The sequence below is a fragment of the Rutilus rutilus genome (genome assembly GCF_951802725.1).
Source record: "Rutilus rutilus genome assembly, chromosome: 4".
NCBI classification, from domain to species: Eukaryota; Metazoa; Chordata; class Actinopteri; order Cypriniformes; family Leuciscidae; genus Rutilus; species Rutilus rutilus.
The window spans coordinates 23,784,195-23,801,314 of NC_140212.1; the positions used below are offsets into that span (position 1 = coordinate 23,784,195).

Consider the following 17,120-nt stretch of genomic DNA (forward strand, 5'->3'; position numbering starts at 1 on the left):
ACTCAAACAGACAAAGTGTAGTAAAATAAAGACCTAAATGTGTATTTTGGACTTTTTTTTCAGCACAAGTCTGAAAGAATACATGTTATTGAAGACAAATAACCCAAAATCTCAAAATTGACCAGTGAAAAAAAAACGATGTTTTTGCCTGCCGTGTCTCGCCTTAAGCACCAACACTTCAAAATAATTACATTTGAAACTAGACTTCTCAGTAATTCACAATTCATGTTTGAGCTCTAAGACTATGTGCCATATGACTAGAGAGAAGAGCGGCACCATCCCAGGAGGGATGAATACCATCTCTTTTCAACAGGTCAGGTCTGCCTCAAATTTTTCCAACTGTCTTTGAAACCTATATTATTTTGCGGACATCACTTACACAGCCAGCCATTGAGTGAGGACAGTCTACTAAGTATCTCATCACTCCGGCGAACAGGAAGGGGGCCAGAGAAAATTATAGTGCCTGACATCGTACTTGCGAGTTCACACACCTCTTTACTGTTAATTTTAGTGATCTCCGACTGGCAAGGTCGAACATCATTAGTGCCGACGTGAATAATAATCTTAGAGAATGTACGATTAGCATTAGCCAGCACTTTTAAATTAGCTTTGATGTCAGGCGCTCCCGGCAAACATGTGACTATGGTGGCTGGTCTCTCTATTTTCACATTCCGTGTAATAGAATCGCCAATAACTAGGGCACTTTCATCAGGATTCTGAATGGGTGTTTTACTGGGTGGGGAGAATCTATTTGTTATGGTAATCGGAACAGAAGAGCGGTGTTTTGTCCCGCGACTACAGCGTCTCACGGTCACCCAATTGCCCTGCTGCACAGGCTCTACAGCCGGAACCTAACAATGTACAGAGTTCACTAAGCTAGTCACATCCAAAGCAGTATCTAAAGCCCTTGCATTCTTACTATCCTTGATTAAAGTTTGGATGCGTGTCTTTAGTTCTGAAATCCTCCGACCATTTATCCATGCATTTATCACATGAAAAGCCCTCTGTGCTGACAGAGAAGGCTATGCTATACATGTGACACGAATTGCAAGTGACAATAACAGAAGACATTACTCACTGCACATTCTCTCCTGTGCAACCTGTGCATTCTCTCACTAAAAATCAATAAAAAAAAATGCAGTGTAATTATTTAATTCACTTGTATTCTTTTATTTAAAAGTGTCCATTTACATTGTGGCATTTCACAGTAAGACAAAAGTTAATTTATCTAATATTTTGAATCCGAAGTATTAATCTAATATGTGAGGAAAATTATAAAGAACTAAAGGATGGAAATAAAAGACATGGTCAAGTTTTACAGGAGTGTCACCTGATCAGATAAATATCTGATATGAGCCAAATTTGAAATGTCATGTGAACAGCCTCACCAAATATACTGTATTTGAGGGGAAAATCAGATTTGGCCCACATTCAGCTGTGGTGTGAACGTAGCCTTAATTTTACACAGAAACGTATTTTCTGGTGCCATTTTAAACTGCCGAGCCATTTAAAACTCTTTCCACACAAGGAACACAAATAGGGTCTCACATCCGCATGACTTTTCAGGTGTATCTGTAAGTGTAATGGCAAAATAAATGTTTTATTACATTGATCACAATTAAATCGCCTTCCACCAGAGTGAATGAGCAGGTGATTTTTGAAATTGCTCCTTTTTGCAAACCTCTTGTCACACTCTGAACACTGCAATTTTTTTCCAGAATGACTTTGTAAATGATGTTTCAAGTCCCTTTGATATGTGAAACTTTTTTCACACTGAAGACATGTAAAAGGCTTCTCTCCAGTGTGAAGTCTCACGTGAGTCTTGAGGTTTCCTTTAAGTGTGAAACTCTTTCCACAGTGATGACACATGAAAGGCTTCTGTCCAATGTGAGTTATTACGTGCTTCTTAAGCTGTTTCCTGTCTGTGAAATTTTGTCCACACTGATGACATTTAAAACAGTTCTCTCTTGAATGAATCCCTATGTGTTTATTAAGGGTTACTTTATGCCTGAAACTCTTTCCACACTGATCACATGTGAAAGGCTTCTCTCCAGTGTGAATTCTCATGTGATACTTAAGATTGCCTTTTTGTGAGAAGATCTTCCCACACTGTTTGCATGTGTGAGGGCTATCTCCAGTGTGAACTCTCATGTGGGAATCAAACGATTCTTTATATGTAAAATTCTTTCCACACTGAGGGCATGTGTAAGGCTTCTCTCCAGTGTGAAGTCTCAAGTGAGTCTTGAGGCTTACTTTATGACCGAATGTCTTTCCACAGTAATGACACAAGAAAGGCTTCTCTCCTGTGTGCTTTCTCATGTGTGTCTTCAGGTCTTTATTGACTCGGAAACTCCTTTCACACAGCTGGCATTTGAAAGGCTTCTCTCCAGAGTGAATTATCCCATGCCTGTTAAGACGTTTCATGTCAGGGAAACTCCTTCCACACTCATGACATATAAAACGATTCTCTCTTGAGTGAACTCTTTTGTGGGAATTAAGGGTTTCTTTACGTGTAAAACTCTTTCCACATTGATCACATGTGAAAGGCCTCTCTCCAGTGTGAATGTGCATGTGATACCTAAAGTTTATTTCTGCTTTATAACTCTTTCCACACAGTTTGCAGGTGTAAGGCTTCTCTCCGGTGTGAGTTCTCATGTGGTTTTTAAGGGCTCCATTTTGAGTGAAACTCTTTCCACAATGTTGGCAGGTGAAAGGCTTCTCTCCAGTGTGAAGTCTCATGTGAACTTTAAGGTTTCCTTTTTCAGTGAATTTTTTTCCACACTGTTGGCAGGTGTAAGGCTTTTCTCCATTGTGAACTCTCATGTGGACTTTAAGCTTTTTATGTTGACTGAAACTCTTTCCACACTGAAAGCAGGTGAAAAAACTTCCAGCTCCTGTCTTTTGAACTCTTTTTGGTGAAGAAGTATTTTCAGTCTGTGAGTCACTAAAAGATTTTTCTCCAGTTATCAAATCATGATCTTTCATTTCATTCAGTACTTCACTCTCCTCTTTCAGTGTCATCAGGTCTACAGCAGAAAAAGATAAATACAAGTTAAGACATGCTTAATGGCACAAAGCAAAATACATCAACACATTTAGACATTTAAAGCATAAAACCTAACAACATGTATGCTAGATTCTCAACAGTAATGCATCAAGTTAACGGAGCACCTCTGGCCCACCAGGAATATTACCTTGAAGATCAAGAACAAACAAATATCTTTCTGATGAAATCTGAGAGACGCTTCAAAAATGACAGAGATTGTAAAACTAATCGATATGAATTGAGCGGTTTAGTCAACATTTTCTGAAGAGACTCGTTCACTTTATATGACGAACAGATTTAATTGAGTCTTTTATTCACATATAAACATTGATCAGCAAACATAAACAGAAGCTCAACTGAACCTGTTCTTGCGGAACATCAAACGTGCTGCATAACACACAAGAATGAACCTCATTGGTTCTTGCACGTCAAGTGAAAATGCTTGAGCTTCCGTTTTCCACAACTTATGTGTGAGTTGATGAATGTTTATGTGAATAAAAGCCTTATTTCAATCTGTTCATCATGTAAATCGATTGTGTCTCTTCAGAAACTGTTGACCCTCTCCTGACTAAACTCTGCCTTTGTTCATGACAACTCCTCAAGTCCCAGTTGGCCCGCTTTGGACCAAGGTATTCGGAGGGTCAAAAACCGTGGGCGTTGGCCCCGATCAAGCCCCGAAAGTGACAGTGGAAATGTGACTGGCCCTGCCACACTCTAGCACACTTGCTTTTGGCCCGACAGTAGAAACACAGCTATTGGGGCTGTAGATCTAGGTATCATCTGCGTAGCTGTGGTAAGCAATTTGGTTATTAGTAGGGGTGTGACAAGACACTTATCTCACTAGGCGAGACGAGACACGAGATTGGGTTCATGAGAACGAGACGAGATTTTTGCACAATGTTTTATAGAAATCATCAATGACAAAATTTATGACTGGAAAAAATAGTCTGCAGGTGCATTTTGAAATGTTTTAACTAAATCTTGTAATGAATGTAATTTTAGCTCTACTTTGTGAGTTATCAAATATTTCCACAAATTGAACATAACAAAAATACAGTATAAATAACAAAAATAAAATTTTTTTTAGTCTTATTAAGTGCAAACAATAAGTGCAAGTGCAACCATAATCAAAGTACTCTAAATATTCAAAGTGCAAACAGAGGCCAGAGCCACAACCACACAGTCCAGAGATAGGTATGATATTGGGAGACAGGCTGTTGTATTTAGCCTAATTTGCGCGCATTAGGGAGCTCGCATTTTACTTCACTTTCAAATTCGCAATCGTACATACTCTGTATACAGGGAGCGGCGGTGCTGAGCGTGCATTCTACAAGATAAGACATTAATCAGACGCTTAGGCTCTGTTGTGCAACGAATCCTCCGCCATGGTCTTGTCATTCATCTCGCCTTACTCTCATCACATGATCAGTGAACTCTGCAACTCATGCTGGCAGTGGAGGCGTTGGGCACAGTAATGTAGTGTGAATGTAGCGGTGGCATATTCGATGCTAATTTCACCCTCACGCTCCGTCATGGTGATATCGCGAGACAGTGATCACTCACATTTCATGGTTTGCTTTATACAAAATAAATTTTTTTGTTAGATACTTTTGCATAATTAGAAATTAATGTTATCAATTAATAAAACTGTATAATTGTATGAGTACTATGAATTTAGGCATACTAGTCAGCTCACATAATGTATAGTATGGAAGTATGCATATTCAAACACAGGGATTGTGTTTACTTCAGACGTAGATATTGGGTCCATGTTACACAAAATAATTGTGTTTAGACCAGTGTCTATCAACTCCTCAGGACCAATCTCCAAGAATGTTTTAGATGCCTTCCTATTCAACACAATAAAAAGCTGTTGAGAAACACTGGTTTGTACTACTTCTATATTATCTTTCCTAATTTAATGCATGACATAATAAAGAATGGCTAACGTATAAGTAGGATCTTCTCAGGTGCACTTGAAGGCATCATAAATATTTGGCTGGTCATGTGATTTCAACATTTTTGTCCACATAAAGCGACCTGCTTCATGTCAAATAAATCCACTTTAATTAAGACACGCATATGACACTTTTAAAAAATACCATTTATTTCTGTAGAGGTTGACATTTTAATATGGATTAAGGATTTCTTGATAAGAACTTACTGAGTTCAGCTCAGAGAATGAAAACTAACCTGTTTGTTCCTCAGTATCTTCTTGTTTCACTGTGAATACTTCTTCAATCTTCATGTCTTCACTCTCCTCTTTAATAAACGCCATCTTTATAATAATGTCACATGGATCTCAGCTGCTTCACCAGGAGTTTTTCTCTGTGTTTGGACACTCTGTCCTGTTTAAGATGAGAATAATTAACTGACAAAAATACAAATACAAACTACATCACTGGGAGAGATTTAATTATTTTCAATTTCACGATGACTTTAATGCCCTTAACTGGACTAACTAGTAGGGATGGCTTGAGGCCACTTTTTATGTTTTATCTTCCGGCATTGATACTAATCCGATACCATCTTTTCTCCCCCTTTAAACAACTAAGCTGTTGTTAATAAATTTGTTTGTATGTCCTTTGATTCACCTAACCATCTAAACAATTTGCTTAAATTGTGAAAAATATACATAGCCCACAACATGAATCAGTTATGCAATACTGACTTTTTCTCAAACATGCAATGCAAGACTGTCTCTTTTATCATAGCGGCAAAATAATGCTTCACGCTAAAATAAAGTGAAGACTGTCAAAAGAACGACAAGGAAGCACAAAAATAATAGTTCCGCAAACCTTTTTTCGTAAATTAGACACTACTATTTCGGATTTTGTTTGGAACGGGAAGCCACCAAGATTACGCAAACAGTATTTGCAGAGCCCGAAGAAGCTAGGAGGAATGGCCTTACCCAACTTTAAGTTTTATTACTGGGCGGCTCACCTTAAAATAATTCAGTTTTTGCTACATTCTGGTTCACAGTTATTATCATCAGTTTGGTTGGGAATGGAACAATCTTCCTGTAAGCCTGTTTCACTTTCAGCTTTGGCTCATTCGCCTGTTAAATCACCTATCACAAGTTACACCAAAAATGTCACTATTAAGACAACTGTGAAGATCTGGAATCAGTTTAGACGTTGCTTTGGTCTTCAAACATATTCTATTTTGGCACCAATAACAGCTAATCACTCCTTCCCCTCCATCGTTAATTGATCGTGCATTTGAGGTCTGGTCCAATAAGGGTATTAAAACATTTAAGGATCTCTACATAGACAACACTTTCGCCTCATTTGAACAGTTGTCCAAAAAATTCTCCCTCTCAAATCAACACTTTTTTAGGTACTTGCAGATCCGTAATTTTGTTTTTCATAGGTTCCCTCAGTTTCCTTCTATACCCTCTGACACATCCCTTGATACTTTTTTAAAACCAGCTCCTGCTTTGAAGGGTATGATTTCACTTATTTACGCTCAGATCCACTCACTCAGATTGGTTTCTTTGTCGTCAATTAAAGCGCTATGGGAGGAAGATCTGGGGATTGCGTTCACTGAAGATATGTGGGGGAATGTTCTTGACAAAGTACACCACTCTTAAATTTGTGCCAAACATGGATTGATCCAGTGTAAAATTTTACACCGTACTCATTTGACTAAGACCAGGCTCTCTAAGATGTTTAACAACATTGACCCGACTTGTGACCGCTGTCACCAGGCAGCAGCAACACATATACATATGTTTTGGTCTTGTCCTGTCCTAACAACTTATTGGCAAAATATTTTTGATTCTTTGAGTGAGGTCACAGGGAAGAGAATAGTGCCTGATGCTGTCACTGCACTTTTCGGGGTAATTCCGGTCACATTGTCGTTGTCTGCAGAGCCCAAGATGTGCATAGCCTTTGTTACTTTGTTAGCAAGGCGTTTGATACTTTTGAAATGGAAGTCTCCTACACCTCCATCGCACATTCACTGGATTAGGGATGTCCTTTACTTTGCCAAACTGGAAAAAAATAGGCATTTGTTAAGGGGCTCCCAGGCTAAATTTTCAAAGACGTGGGATCCCTTTTTTGAATATGTTGGGAAGTTGACCTTCCCAGACAATCCTGAGTAAACTTAGTGTCCCACGCTTTTTTTTTTTTTTTTTTTTTTTGCTGCAAATGACTGGGCAGTAGTCCTTGGACCGTCACTCACAGCTATTAATGTTTTTTTGTTGTTTTTTTTCATTATTATGTTTTATGTTTTTGTAGTTTTTTGTATGTGAAGGGGAACTTTGTTTGTTCTTATTTCATGTTCAAAATTTAATACAATTTAATAAAGAGATTGATGGAAAAAAATAAAATAATAGTACACTAGAGTATATATTATACAAGTTTGGTTGTTAGGTGCCTGTAGCACACACTGTTTAATGCAGTGCTCGTTTCTTTTAGTAAACTGTACTTTGATTTGTGTAAGTAGCTTGTGTGTGTCACCTTGTGGTGATTTTTTTTATGACACTGCCTAATAGAACACAACCAGAAGCATGTATAGTAGTAGAAGAGACTCGTTTTGTGTGATCTGTGTTTTGAATGAACGTCATTGTTTGCTGTCTAATCCTTGAAGTAGATACAACCATTATAATTTTTATTTAAGTTTTTAATGGATACATTTCATATTGAAAACAACTGTAGTATTCTTGTGTTAATTAAACTAAAAGCTGGTAGTTATTGAGATATTTAAGGATCGATGTTTGATACTGAAAGCTAACACGCTAACAGCTAATATGCTAATGGGGCTGTGCGATCCCTTTTTTCTTCAAGCACATGTTGTTAAAGCATATCGGTTGTTTATTTAGTTGTTTAAATGTGTAAGTGGATGTTTGTGAATGTGAAAATATCCATGATATTTTGTGAATCACTTTGTAATTTATATATTTAGTTTTCTTCAGTTTTACATTAAAGTATGCAAAGTGTTCATCACATAAGCATAGCATAACACTAAAAAGGTATTTGGAACTTCTTTTTAGCAGCAAGCAAAGAACGAAAAATAACTTAGCGTAATTAGTGATGGGAGAATTCAATCATTTCGAAACTTTGAATCAACTGAAATAATTGCTTCGCAAAACGATTCACTGTTTTGAAGAGCTCGAAACACCTCACGCTGGTCAGAACAGTGTAAATGCAGTGAAAACTAAAGCCAAGCTGGCATAAAAACACATTTTACAAACCAACAGCAAATGTTCTATTGAATGTATAATCTAATACGTGTTGGTCTTATTTTGTTTGTTTTATGGAGAGCTTGGTTATTCCAGAAACTTTTAACTAAAATTCTTCCTTTTATTATAAAAATGTGTCATTAAATGTCTACAAATTTATATATTTTTTTCAGAGATCAGGTAAAATCATACATATACACTGATTCATGGATTCACATAGATCATCGCCCCCTAGTAACAAATCATTGAAATTTCGAAACATTTCTAGACAGTTATGATGTAATAAATCCTTGTTTACTGGAATCACGTGACTTTGGCAGTTCTGCTCTGCATCACTGCTTAGAAACAAACAATGTGCAAATATTTCGAAGCTTCAAAAAGCATGCTAAGAAAAGCGCACATCACTAGTTATTATATCGGGGCCTTGATACGGTTTTCTCCATTCAAAACACATAGTGGCCCCATTGGCCACTGAATCGTACATCTACATCATTGCAATATTGGACCGGACAACTTGCCATAACTCTCATTAAAGGACTGAAGAAAAGATGCCTGACTATTTTGAGATTTTACAAACTACTGTAAAATCCAAAGTGTATCTTGCGTTTGTGAGCACAACCCATCTAATTTTTTTCCACCACGTCCCTTTAGGGGCTCCATAAAAGCTATTTTCAAAATGACAAACTTTATAAACATTTCATGTAGATTAGCCTAAGTTATATTACATTAGGGACGTAACTAATAAAAAAAATAAAGCTTGACTTTGGCTGCCATGATTATGAAATTTGATTTGGTCAAAAAATAATTGTGGTTATGGCGATTAATTGTCTGTTTTAGGGCTTTGTCATGGATTTTTTTGTGTGCTTCGTTCATTAAATAATTGTGATGAATTTAATCCTTTGTAAATTATTTTGCAGCGTAATATTACAGTTAACACCTTTAAATATTAAAGTAATTTATTCAATTCAGTAAATAACTGAAACAATCCCATCAAACTGGCCAATCACAAAAAGGGTCATCAAATGTATCATTCAGTATAACTAATGGTCCCTTTTTTATTTGTTAAACAAAATCCAGAATCCACTAAATACACACTACTTCATAATAGAGGGAAAACAACAAATTAATAAAAATATATAATCATAAGCTATGACAAAAAAATTTAATTATTGTATATGTATGTAATTATTATATAACAATATAAATGTAAGTGTAATTATTGTAAAAATATTTAGAGTAATTTTATAAAATCTAAACATGTTAATAAAAACAAATTACTATTTGTATTCTTATCAAATACATTAATATTCAACAATATTTATATATGAATGTAAAGAATGATATATTTACACACAAACAATATAAAATTAAAAGATGCTTGTTTTAAATGCATTGTGCAGCTTTTTAATGGGGCAACAAGATATGAAAGAAATGACAGAACAAGACAGGCTTTTAATAATCTTTCAGTGCACAAAATCATGATAATATGAAATGCTTCAAAACAGAGCAGCACAAACCGCTTAATGCACATCCCGGGAGCAGAATGATGTGCCTAAAGCAACGCAAGTGCGCATTGAAAAGTTCATGGCAGTTATAGTGCGTTTGATGCCAATTCACAGTCCTTGTGTTGTGTGATCTAAGGCCCTGTTTTCCACCTGGTACTAAGATGCGGTCGATCGGATCACAAGTGGACAAGGGAGACACAGTCCCGTTTTAATCCGTCTCGTTTGTCCACTTTTGACCACTTCTGTCCTGATTACTTCGAGGGGAGGGTCTATGGACGCGTCAAAACAACACCGTCACCAGGGTTAAATGTCGATATGCACAATAATAACAATGACGTCGATATGACGTCAGAGTACTGCAGCTTGTGTTATTAACCAAAATGCTGCTCAAGGTTTTATACGTGGGCTTTTTCAGTGATTGTAAAGTGCTTTGGGTGTACAGCACTACATATGAAAGCACTATATAAATGCCTCATTCTATTCTATTCTATTCCATTTATTAAACTCTAGTTAACTACATTATTTAACATTTACTATTAATAAACTGCACTTCTACAGCATTGTTAATGTTAATTTCAACATTTAGGCTACTAATCAGTCCCTCCAGGATTGCACGATTTTTTTGTGTGATTTTTGCGATCAAAATGACTGATCTGGTAATTTCCAGAAATGTGTGAAAAAATTTGCGCTTTTTATATATTATAATTAGGACATCACATTTACCATAATAGTATTATGTCAGATGTATTATGTACATACAGTACTGTGCAAAAGTCTTAGGCATGTTAATAACATGCAAATTTCTGGTAATTTCCAGAAATTTGTGGAAAAAATTGCGATTTTTATATTTTATAAGTAGGACATCACATTAATTACCCCCCCCCGGGGGACTGACTAATAGCCTACATTATTGAAATCAAAAGTTGTATTTGTTAACATAGTTAATGGACTGTGAAGTAGCATGAACAAACAATGAACAGCTGTATTAACTATTATTAGCTAAGATTAACAAAGATTAATAAATACAGTAACAAATGTATTTCTCATGGTTAGTTCATGTTAGTTATTAGCCTAATACATTAACCAATGTTAACAAATCAAACCATATCGTAAAGTGTTACAAACAAATAATTTACTCAGAACACCTCTAATGAGAATGTAAGTGTACTTACCCCCCTTTTTTTAGTAAGAGTGGTTAGCAAGATTTAACCTTAATGAACTACAGTATTTTCAGGTTATTTATATGACGATGCGTAGAAAAATTACCTACAAAAATCATTTAGCCTAGTTTAGACTGGAGTGAGGTGAAAACATAAAAAAAGAGCAAAGCAAGTTGTTGTTAGCTAGCTGTTAATTTTATTCAATTGTATATGGTAGAACATTAGACTAGGCTATTAGTCAAAAAAAAAAAAAAAAAAAAAAACCTTTTTGATGCTACTTTTTTATATTGATATGATTATATGGAAAAATAATTATCAGGTCTAGCAAAGAAAAATTTTATCTTAAAAAGCTATGAGATCCATTGGTAAAATCATAGCTTTAAAAAAAAAAGAGGGCATCAAAAATGACATTCAACCTGAAAGTGGGTGAATATCAAAATACATGATAGAAACATTTTGTTAAACCACTTACAAGTGTTATGTTGACAACACTATTGAAACAATTACTTTTTATTACAACTGTACATGAATAAATAGGCCATTTGGCCCTGGACTAATAGGGTATTCTATTTGTCCATTCTATTGGCTCTCAAAAAGAGGGCATCGGCCACCACCGAAGACCATTTTTGACCCAGGAAAAACCCTGTTATGTGTTGTAAACAATTGAGAAAGAAAACAGATGCATTCATTATATTGGATCCGTGCATTTGTCTTGTAATATACCCGATAATATACTAGCAGCTGTTTGTCACCAATGCTAATCAAACAACAAAAGAGAAAATGACATTTGCTGCTTTAACAAAGATAATTAATTAAATTAATTATATTTAATTTATACAGTGAAGACTATGCAGTGTTATTTTACATTTGATTATTTAATGTCTGACTCTGTACCTGAATACAGTTAGATTTACCTGAAAAAAATAAAGCACTGTTTAATTCATTTATATATGCTTGTAATTTGTTTATTACTTTCTATGCAGATTTACTCCATTACAAAATCACCTAAAATGATTAATTCTTTCCAAATAGTGCTATTCAAGTCATCTGGTGAAATTGTTTTAATATCGCAGAAAAATAAAAATATCGCAATGTAATTTTTTCCCAATATCGTGCAGCCCTCCACCACAAAAGCAATCCGGTCGGATGCGTTTTCGACTACCTCTGGAAGTGGTTGAAAGTTGACAAGCTAAAAACGTTTTACACCCACTGATCTATATAGCCTAATGACACTAGTTAAGTTTACATCCACTTGTCAATCGAATTAGGCTATCTGAAGTTCGGTAAAAAAAACTCTGGTGAAAGTGTGTTTCCATCCGACGGCTTTAAAACGAATAAAAACCTGTGCGTAATGTCGTCACATGCTGTTTTGCGATCAAATTGGTATATCGAATTGATTTGAGACATTTTAAGGGTTTCCATTCATTTTCGCACTGAATCGCACAACATTCAAGCAAACATTTGCGAACAAAGTTTTGCTAGACAAAATGGATCGCGCCATCTACCAACAAATAACGTTTCCATCAGCGTTTATCGCATAAGCCGTATATTGATCAAGATAAAATCTGATGAGACCGAACGCATTTCATTTGAGTCGATATTCATGAAATTCAATTGAATTTTACTGTTTCCATAAGGCTTTTCATTCGATATCACTTAAAGGAGAACTTGGTAACTTTTTTAACTTAATAAAACTGTCTAGAAATCATTTGGATGGTTAAACAACCTGTTCTGGTGATATTGGTGACTTTCCCCACTCCCCCCAGCGTTCCCAGGCGGAAAACCAACCTTGCAACTTGGGCACTACCGTCCCGGCAAGATAGAAATTGGAAGTCTCGTGAGAAGCGAGAACTAGAACGAGAACGAGCGCGAAACACAAATTGCTTTACGGCAATTCGACATAAACACACACGCATGTATGATGTATTACCAGATTACCCACCTCGGTAGACATAGCTCCACACGATACAGTTGGCTTGCTCCGATCAAAACAAACGCACATGAGCAGCGGTAGAGAGGGGGAGGAGGCCGCCGCAAGTGAGTTTTTTACGACAGTGTTGTGAAATATACGCCCCACAGTTGTAGGGGGAGCTCGTGGGGAAAACATGCGACAACAAAAGGGAAAATCAGCGAAGAAGTGACTAGAGTTCGCTAGAGTTACAGAGTTCTCCTTTAATTCGGATAAAAACGTGTGGATGGAAACATAGCTACTGATCTATATAGTCATTCTATATCAGTGTTTACACCCCGTTTAGACCTGTATTTAGCGTCGTCCACTTGTGATCTGATCGACCAAGACTTATCTTAATACCAGGTGGAAACAGGGCCTAACAGACACCCAGTAGCGAGTATCGTTTTAAACAACAATTAACTATAGTCTATAGGGATGTGCGAGTCTAGTCGAATAGTCGACTAAACGGTACAGCTGCTACTAGTCGACACACTGAAAACAATAGTAGACTACCTTAATAAAAATTCGTTCAAATTTCTGTTTAGATGTTACATTTAAAAACATTTTTGGAAAATAAAACATTAACATAAAATGTTTGGAAAAATACATTATTTTTTAAAGTGTAACTGGAGCGGACACGGAATCTTTACCTCAGATCTCGCATTCGTTTTGTCAGTCGTGGCGGGCTCAAAATGACCACTTGAAAGACGAGCGAGGTGTAGAGCATTTTGAATTAGATAGAGACGGAAAAGTTTTATGTAAGCTGTGTCATGTCAAACTAGCATATAATAATACCACTGGAGCCAAGCGAAACCATTCAACTCACTCAAGTAGATGTTAGCATAGGACTGGCAGGCAGAAGCAAGCAAATGTCCATCGCGACACTACTTACTGGCCGCCGCTGTGATCCCGTCCGCGCAAAAAAATAACAATAAATTAGCTTATCTCTGAGATAATAGCCTGAGACATGCTGCCACTCAGTTTTGTTGAGGGAGAAAACAAAAACCGATGGACTTCATTGAGCCCAGAATATAGAATGGCAAGGCAGGGGCGAGAGTAACTTTATGTAGCAATAACAACGGATAGTTAGACATCTTTAAAACCAGAGTCTTACATGACCATAACGGGCGTAAAAGTTTTACTGGACTTGAATGGAACAAGTAGCTAGAATACTCCTTATACCTTATTTCTCTCTTTTTAACCCTTGTGTTATGTTGGAATTCTGTGCACTCCCCTTATGGTTCGGGTCAAATTGACCCTAATTGGATTCAATACAATTCCTCAAAAATCACACTATGAAAAACAACAAAGATTCAGGTACCATTTTTTTAAACTTTTTTGTTTTGACAAAATTTGAATATACATTATATTTATATATATTTGAATATAATTTTTTTTAACTTTTTTTATTTAATTTTTTGCTTAGAACATCATAACTGAACAATTAATCTGAGCTCATTTTTCCTGCTGTCTATGTTGAAGTCTCAAGATATTTCAGATATCTTGAATATATAAATGAGAGCTTATTTTACTATCTGTGTCTGTCAAAGATTTTCATTTGTAATTTGCAATTAATTCTGAACGCCATGATTTAGCTTTTTCAAGTGTGTTTGGTTTGGGTTCGAGCACTTTTAGATACACTTACACTTTAGAACTGGAGTTGATGCCCTGACATACATAAAATAAATGTTTTTATTTTGTGTCTGTACAGTTGCTTTTGAATAGCTGCCTATGAGGGTCAAATTGACCTGCGAACATCACAAAAGTAATAGTAATTTTGTTTGTATGTCAAAAAAAAAACAAAAAAAAAAACACCAGCATGTTGAAACTTTGCATGCATGTTCATGATGATAAATGCGAAAAAGTCACAATATATATATAAAAAATATATATATATATATATATATATATATATATATATATATATTAATATTATTTCAGGTAGCTTGAAAAAAATAAATGATAGGTAATTTTTACCATCTGTACGTGGCTGACAAAATATTTTTCTGTATTGAAATAAGTGTGGAAAACCTATTTTTTTAGCTTCATAAGGTAGTAAAAAAATAAAATAAAGTGAAACTTTGCATGCATGTTCATGATGATAAATGAGAAAAAGTCACAAAATATCAAGAAAAAAAACATAGGTTAACCAGTATTTCCAGCAATTATAAAATCTAAATGGGTCCAATTGACCCGCAACCTAACACAAGGGTTAATTACTTGCCAAGTGCCTGAATTCGCGTCTATGATTCACGATATATGGAACGAAATGAGATGTACCTTTACTGAAACGTACGTGATGCTCACACAAAAAAAAATTACGTTCCTTAATGTTAGATGAAGCACTACAACATTACTTTTAATAATTATTAATTATTTTACACTGCTATAGAACAATTTGCATTGATTTAAACGCCGTAAATGCTTAAAACACAAACCTTTTTTTCCCAGTTGACTCAGAACAGACGCAGGAGCGCGGCGCCGCCTTATGACGTCACACCACCTGACCAAAATAAAAGTCCTGTTAACACACTGCTTTGTCTTAAATCACGGTTCACAGAAATTTACATACACATATAATAATATTAAGAACTATTAATATTGCAGCCTGTAATTATCAGAAATGGATAGGCCTAAAATAAGAATTATTTTTATTTAAGAAAAAACGCAGAATTATATTAACATATTGCCTATTTATTGTATTAATGGTGCCTATAGACAGCATTCAAATGAAGTTTATCAATAAATGTTAAAAGAATATGACTTATAGGCTAAAACATTTTTATCTATCACATCCAGCAGTCTTTTAAATCAATTCACAAAACGTTTATTTGTTTTATTTAATTTTTTTTATTTAAATATTAAATTTTTTATTAGGCTATAATTATTGTTGGTTAAATTTTTTTATTAATTATTATGTAGGCTATAGTAGTTATGTGTTAAAGTTAATATTTTGTAAATATTAAATATATTTTGCCTGATCATGCCAATACAGTTTTGACTATGACTGTATTTCTGTAGACTTTCACCAGTAGCCTATAGTGACAATAAATGAGCCTCTGTTTTTATTTGTAGCCCCTCATGCCAGTGACAGCATTCAAATAAAGTTTGAATCATTGGTTATTATTTTTAATAGGTGATATGTTAAAAGAATATTTAACCTACAAAAAAAATTATATCCAGTCTTTTAAATCCATTCACTGAAATGAAGGCTATCTAAGACCTATCTAATCTTAATCTTGTTTATTATTTGTGTGTGTGTATATATCTGTGTGTGTGTATATATATATACATATATATAGATACATACATACATACAGTATAATGCGCTGCTTTCATTGACGTACACACAAAGAAGCAGAAACATTTAGTCAACGCTGCCTCGCACCTTTTATTAATAAAATAGCTTCAATACTGAATCAATCCTGTATATTTCTCAACAATGAGGTAAAACTGCTGTACACAGAGTTTACTAAAAAGAAAGATGTTGAGCAACTCACTGTAGCTGTGTCCACCGGCATTTTGACTGTCAAAAATAGTCGATTTCCGAATGCGAATGAACTGACTCTGAATTTTAGTATTGTTTCTTATATGAGGATCCTTTTTCAAATACAAGGTCAAAATGTATTTTCACTAACGAGAAAACAACAAATTAGCATATTGAACTAAGCTTTAGTTAAGCTTTGTTCAAAATCTTTTTCTTTTAAGTAAACTCTTTGTACACAATGTTCTCAATGCTTGAGTTCATGTGTAGAGCCCCTGGTGATACTTCGAGCAAAGTTTCATGTTGTGTCGAACCTTCTTAGTGTTTTAAAAATAGCGTTTTTTGATGCTTTCATAAAAGTCATATCATATGCTATCATAAAACGAAAATACGGTCAAACTTAAAAGTGGCGTTTCCATTCTAATGATGCTTTTAAATGAAAGTTTGCCTCGGGTAGATTAACAAAAAAAACCTAGGTTGCATTTTGGCAAGAGTTACCCTTTAACATTTCTATCGTACAAAAAGTTGACTATTAAATGATTTGCAACTTCCATCTCACCTCGCTCTCTTTCAACGTTAAACTGATGCTTCGTGCTGGGAACTACGTTATTGCGCATTGCATTCTGGGTAGTTGCCGCCATGTTTTATGACACACTCAGGAGCGTACAATGATAACAAATACTAATCACCAGAGAAAAAAAACACTGTATTTATGTTATTACTTTTTAATAGCTGCTTGCAATCACTTAGAATAAATGGACTAATATTTAAATCTCTTACACATATTCG

The 17,120-nt window shown here is 35.3% G+C and overlaps 1 protein-coding gene across 2 annotated transcripts; it reads right to left on the reverse strand.

Moving 5' to 3' along the window:
• Positions 1-1,158: 1,158 nt before the first annotated feature.
• On the reverse strand, positions 1,159-15,338 carry LOC311290139 (uncharacterized protein). Of its 2 annotated transcripts, XM_084408462.1 has the most exons (3): positions 15,286-15,338; positions 5,240-5,394; positions 1,159-3,026 (listed from the first exon to the last, which is right to left on the reverse strand). In XM_084408462.1, exons 2-3 carry the CDS (start codon positions 5,322-5,324, stop codon positions 1,432-1,434), a joined length of 1,680 nt encoding a protein of 559 aa, XP_084264588.1. In that variant the 5' UTR covers positions 5,325-5,394; positions 15,286-15,338; the 3' UTR covers positions 1,159-1,431. The 2 variants fall into 2 exon arrangements, with proteins under 2 accessions (XP_084264588.1, XP_084264589.1); XM_084408463.1 differs by lacking the exon at positions 15,286-15,338 and having other exon boundaries at positions 5,240-5,513.
• Between the last annotated feature and the right edge of the window lie 1,782 nt (positions 15,339-17,120).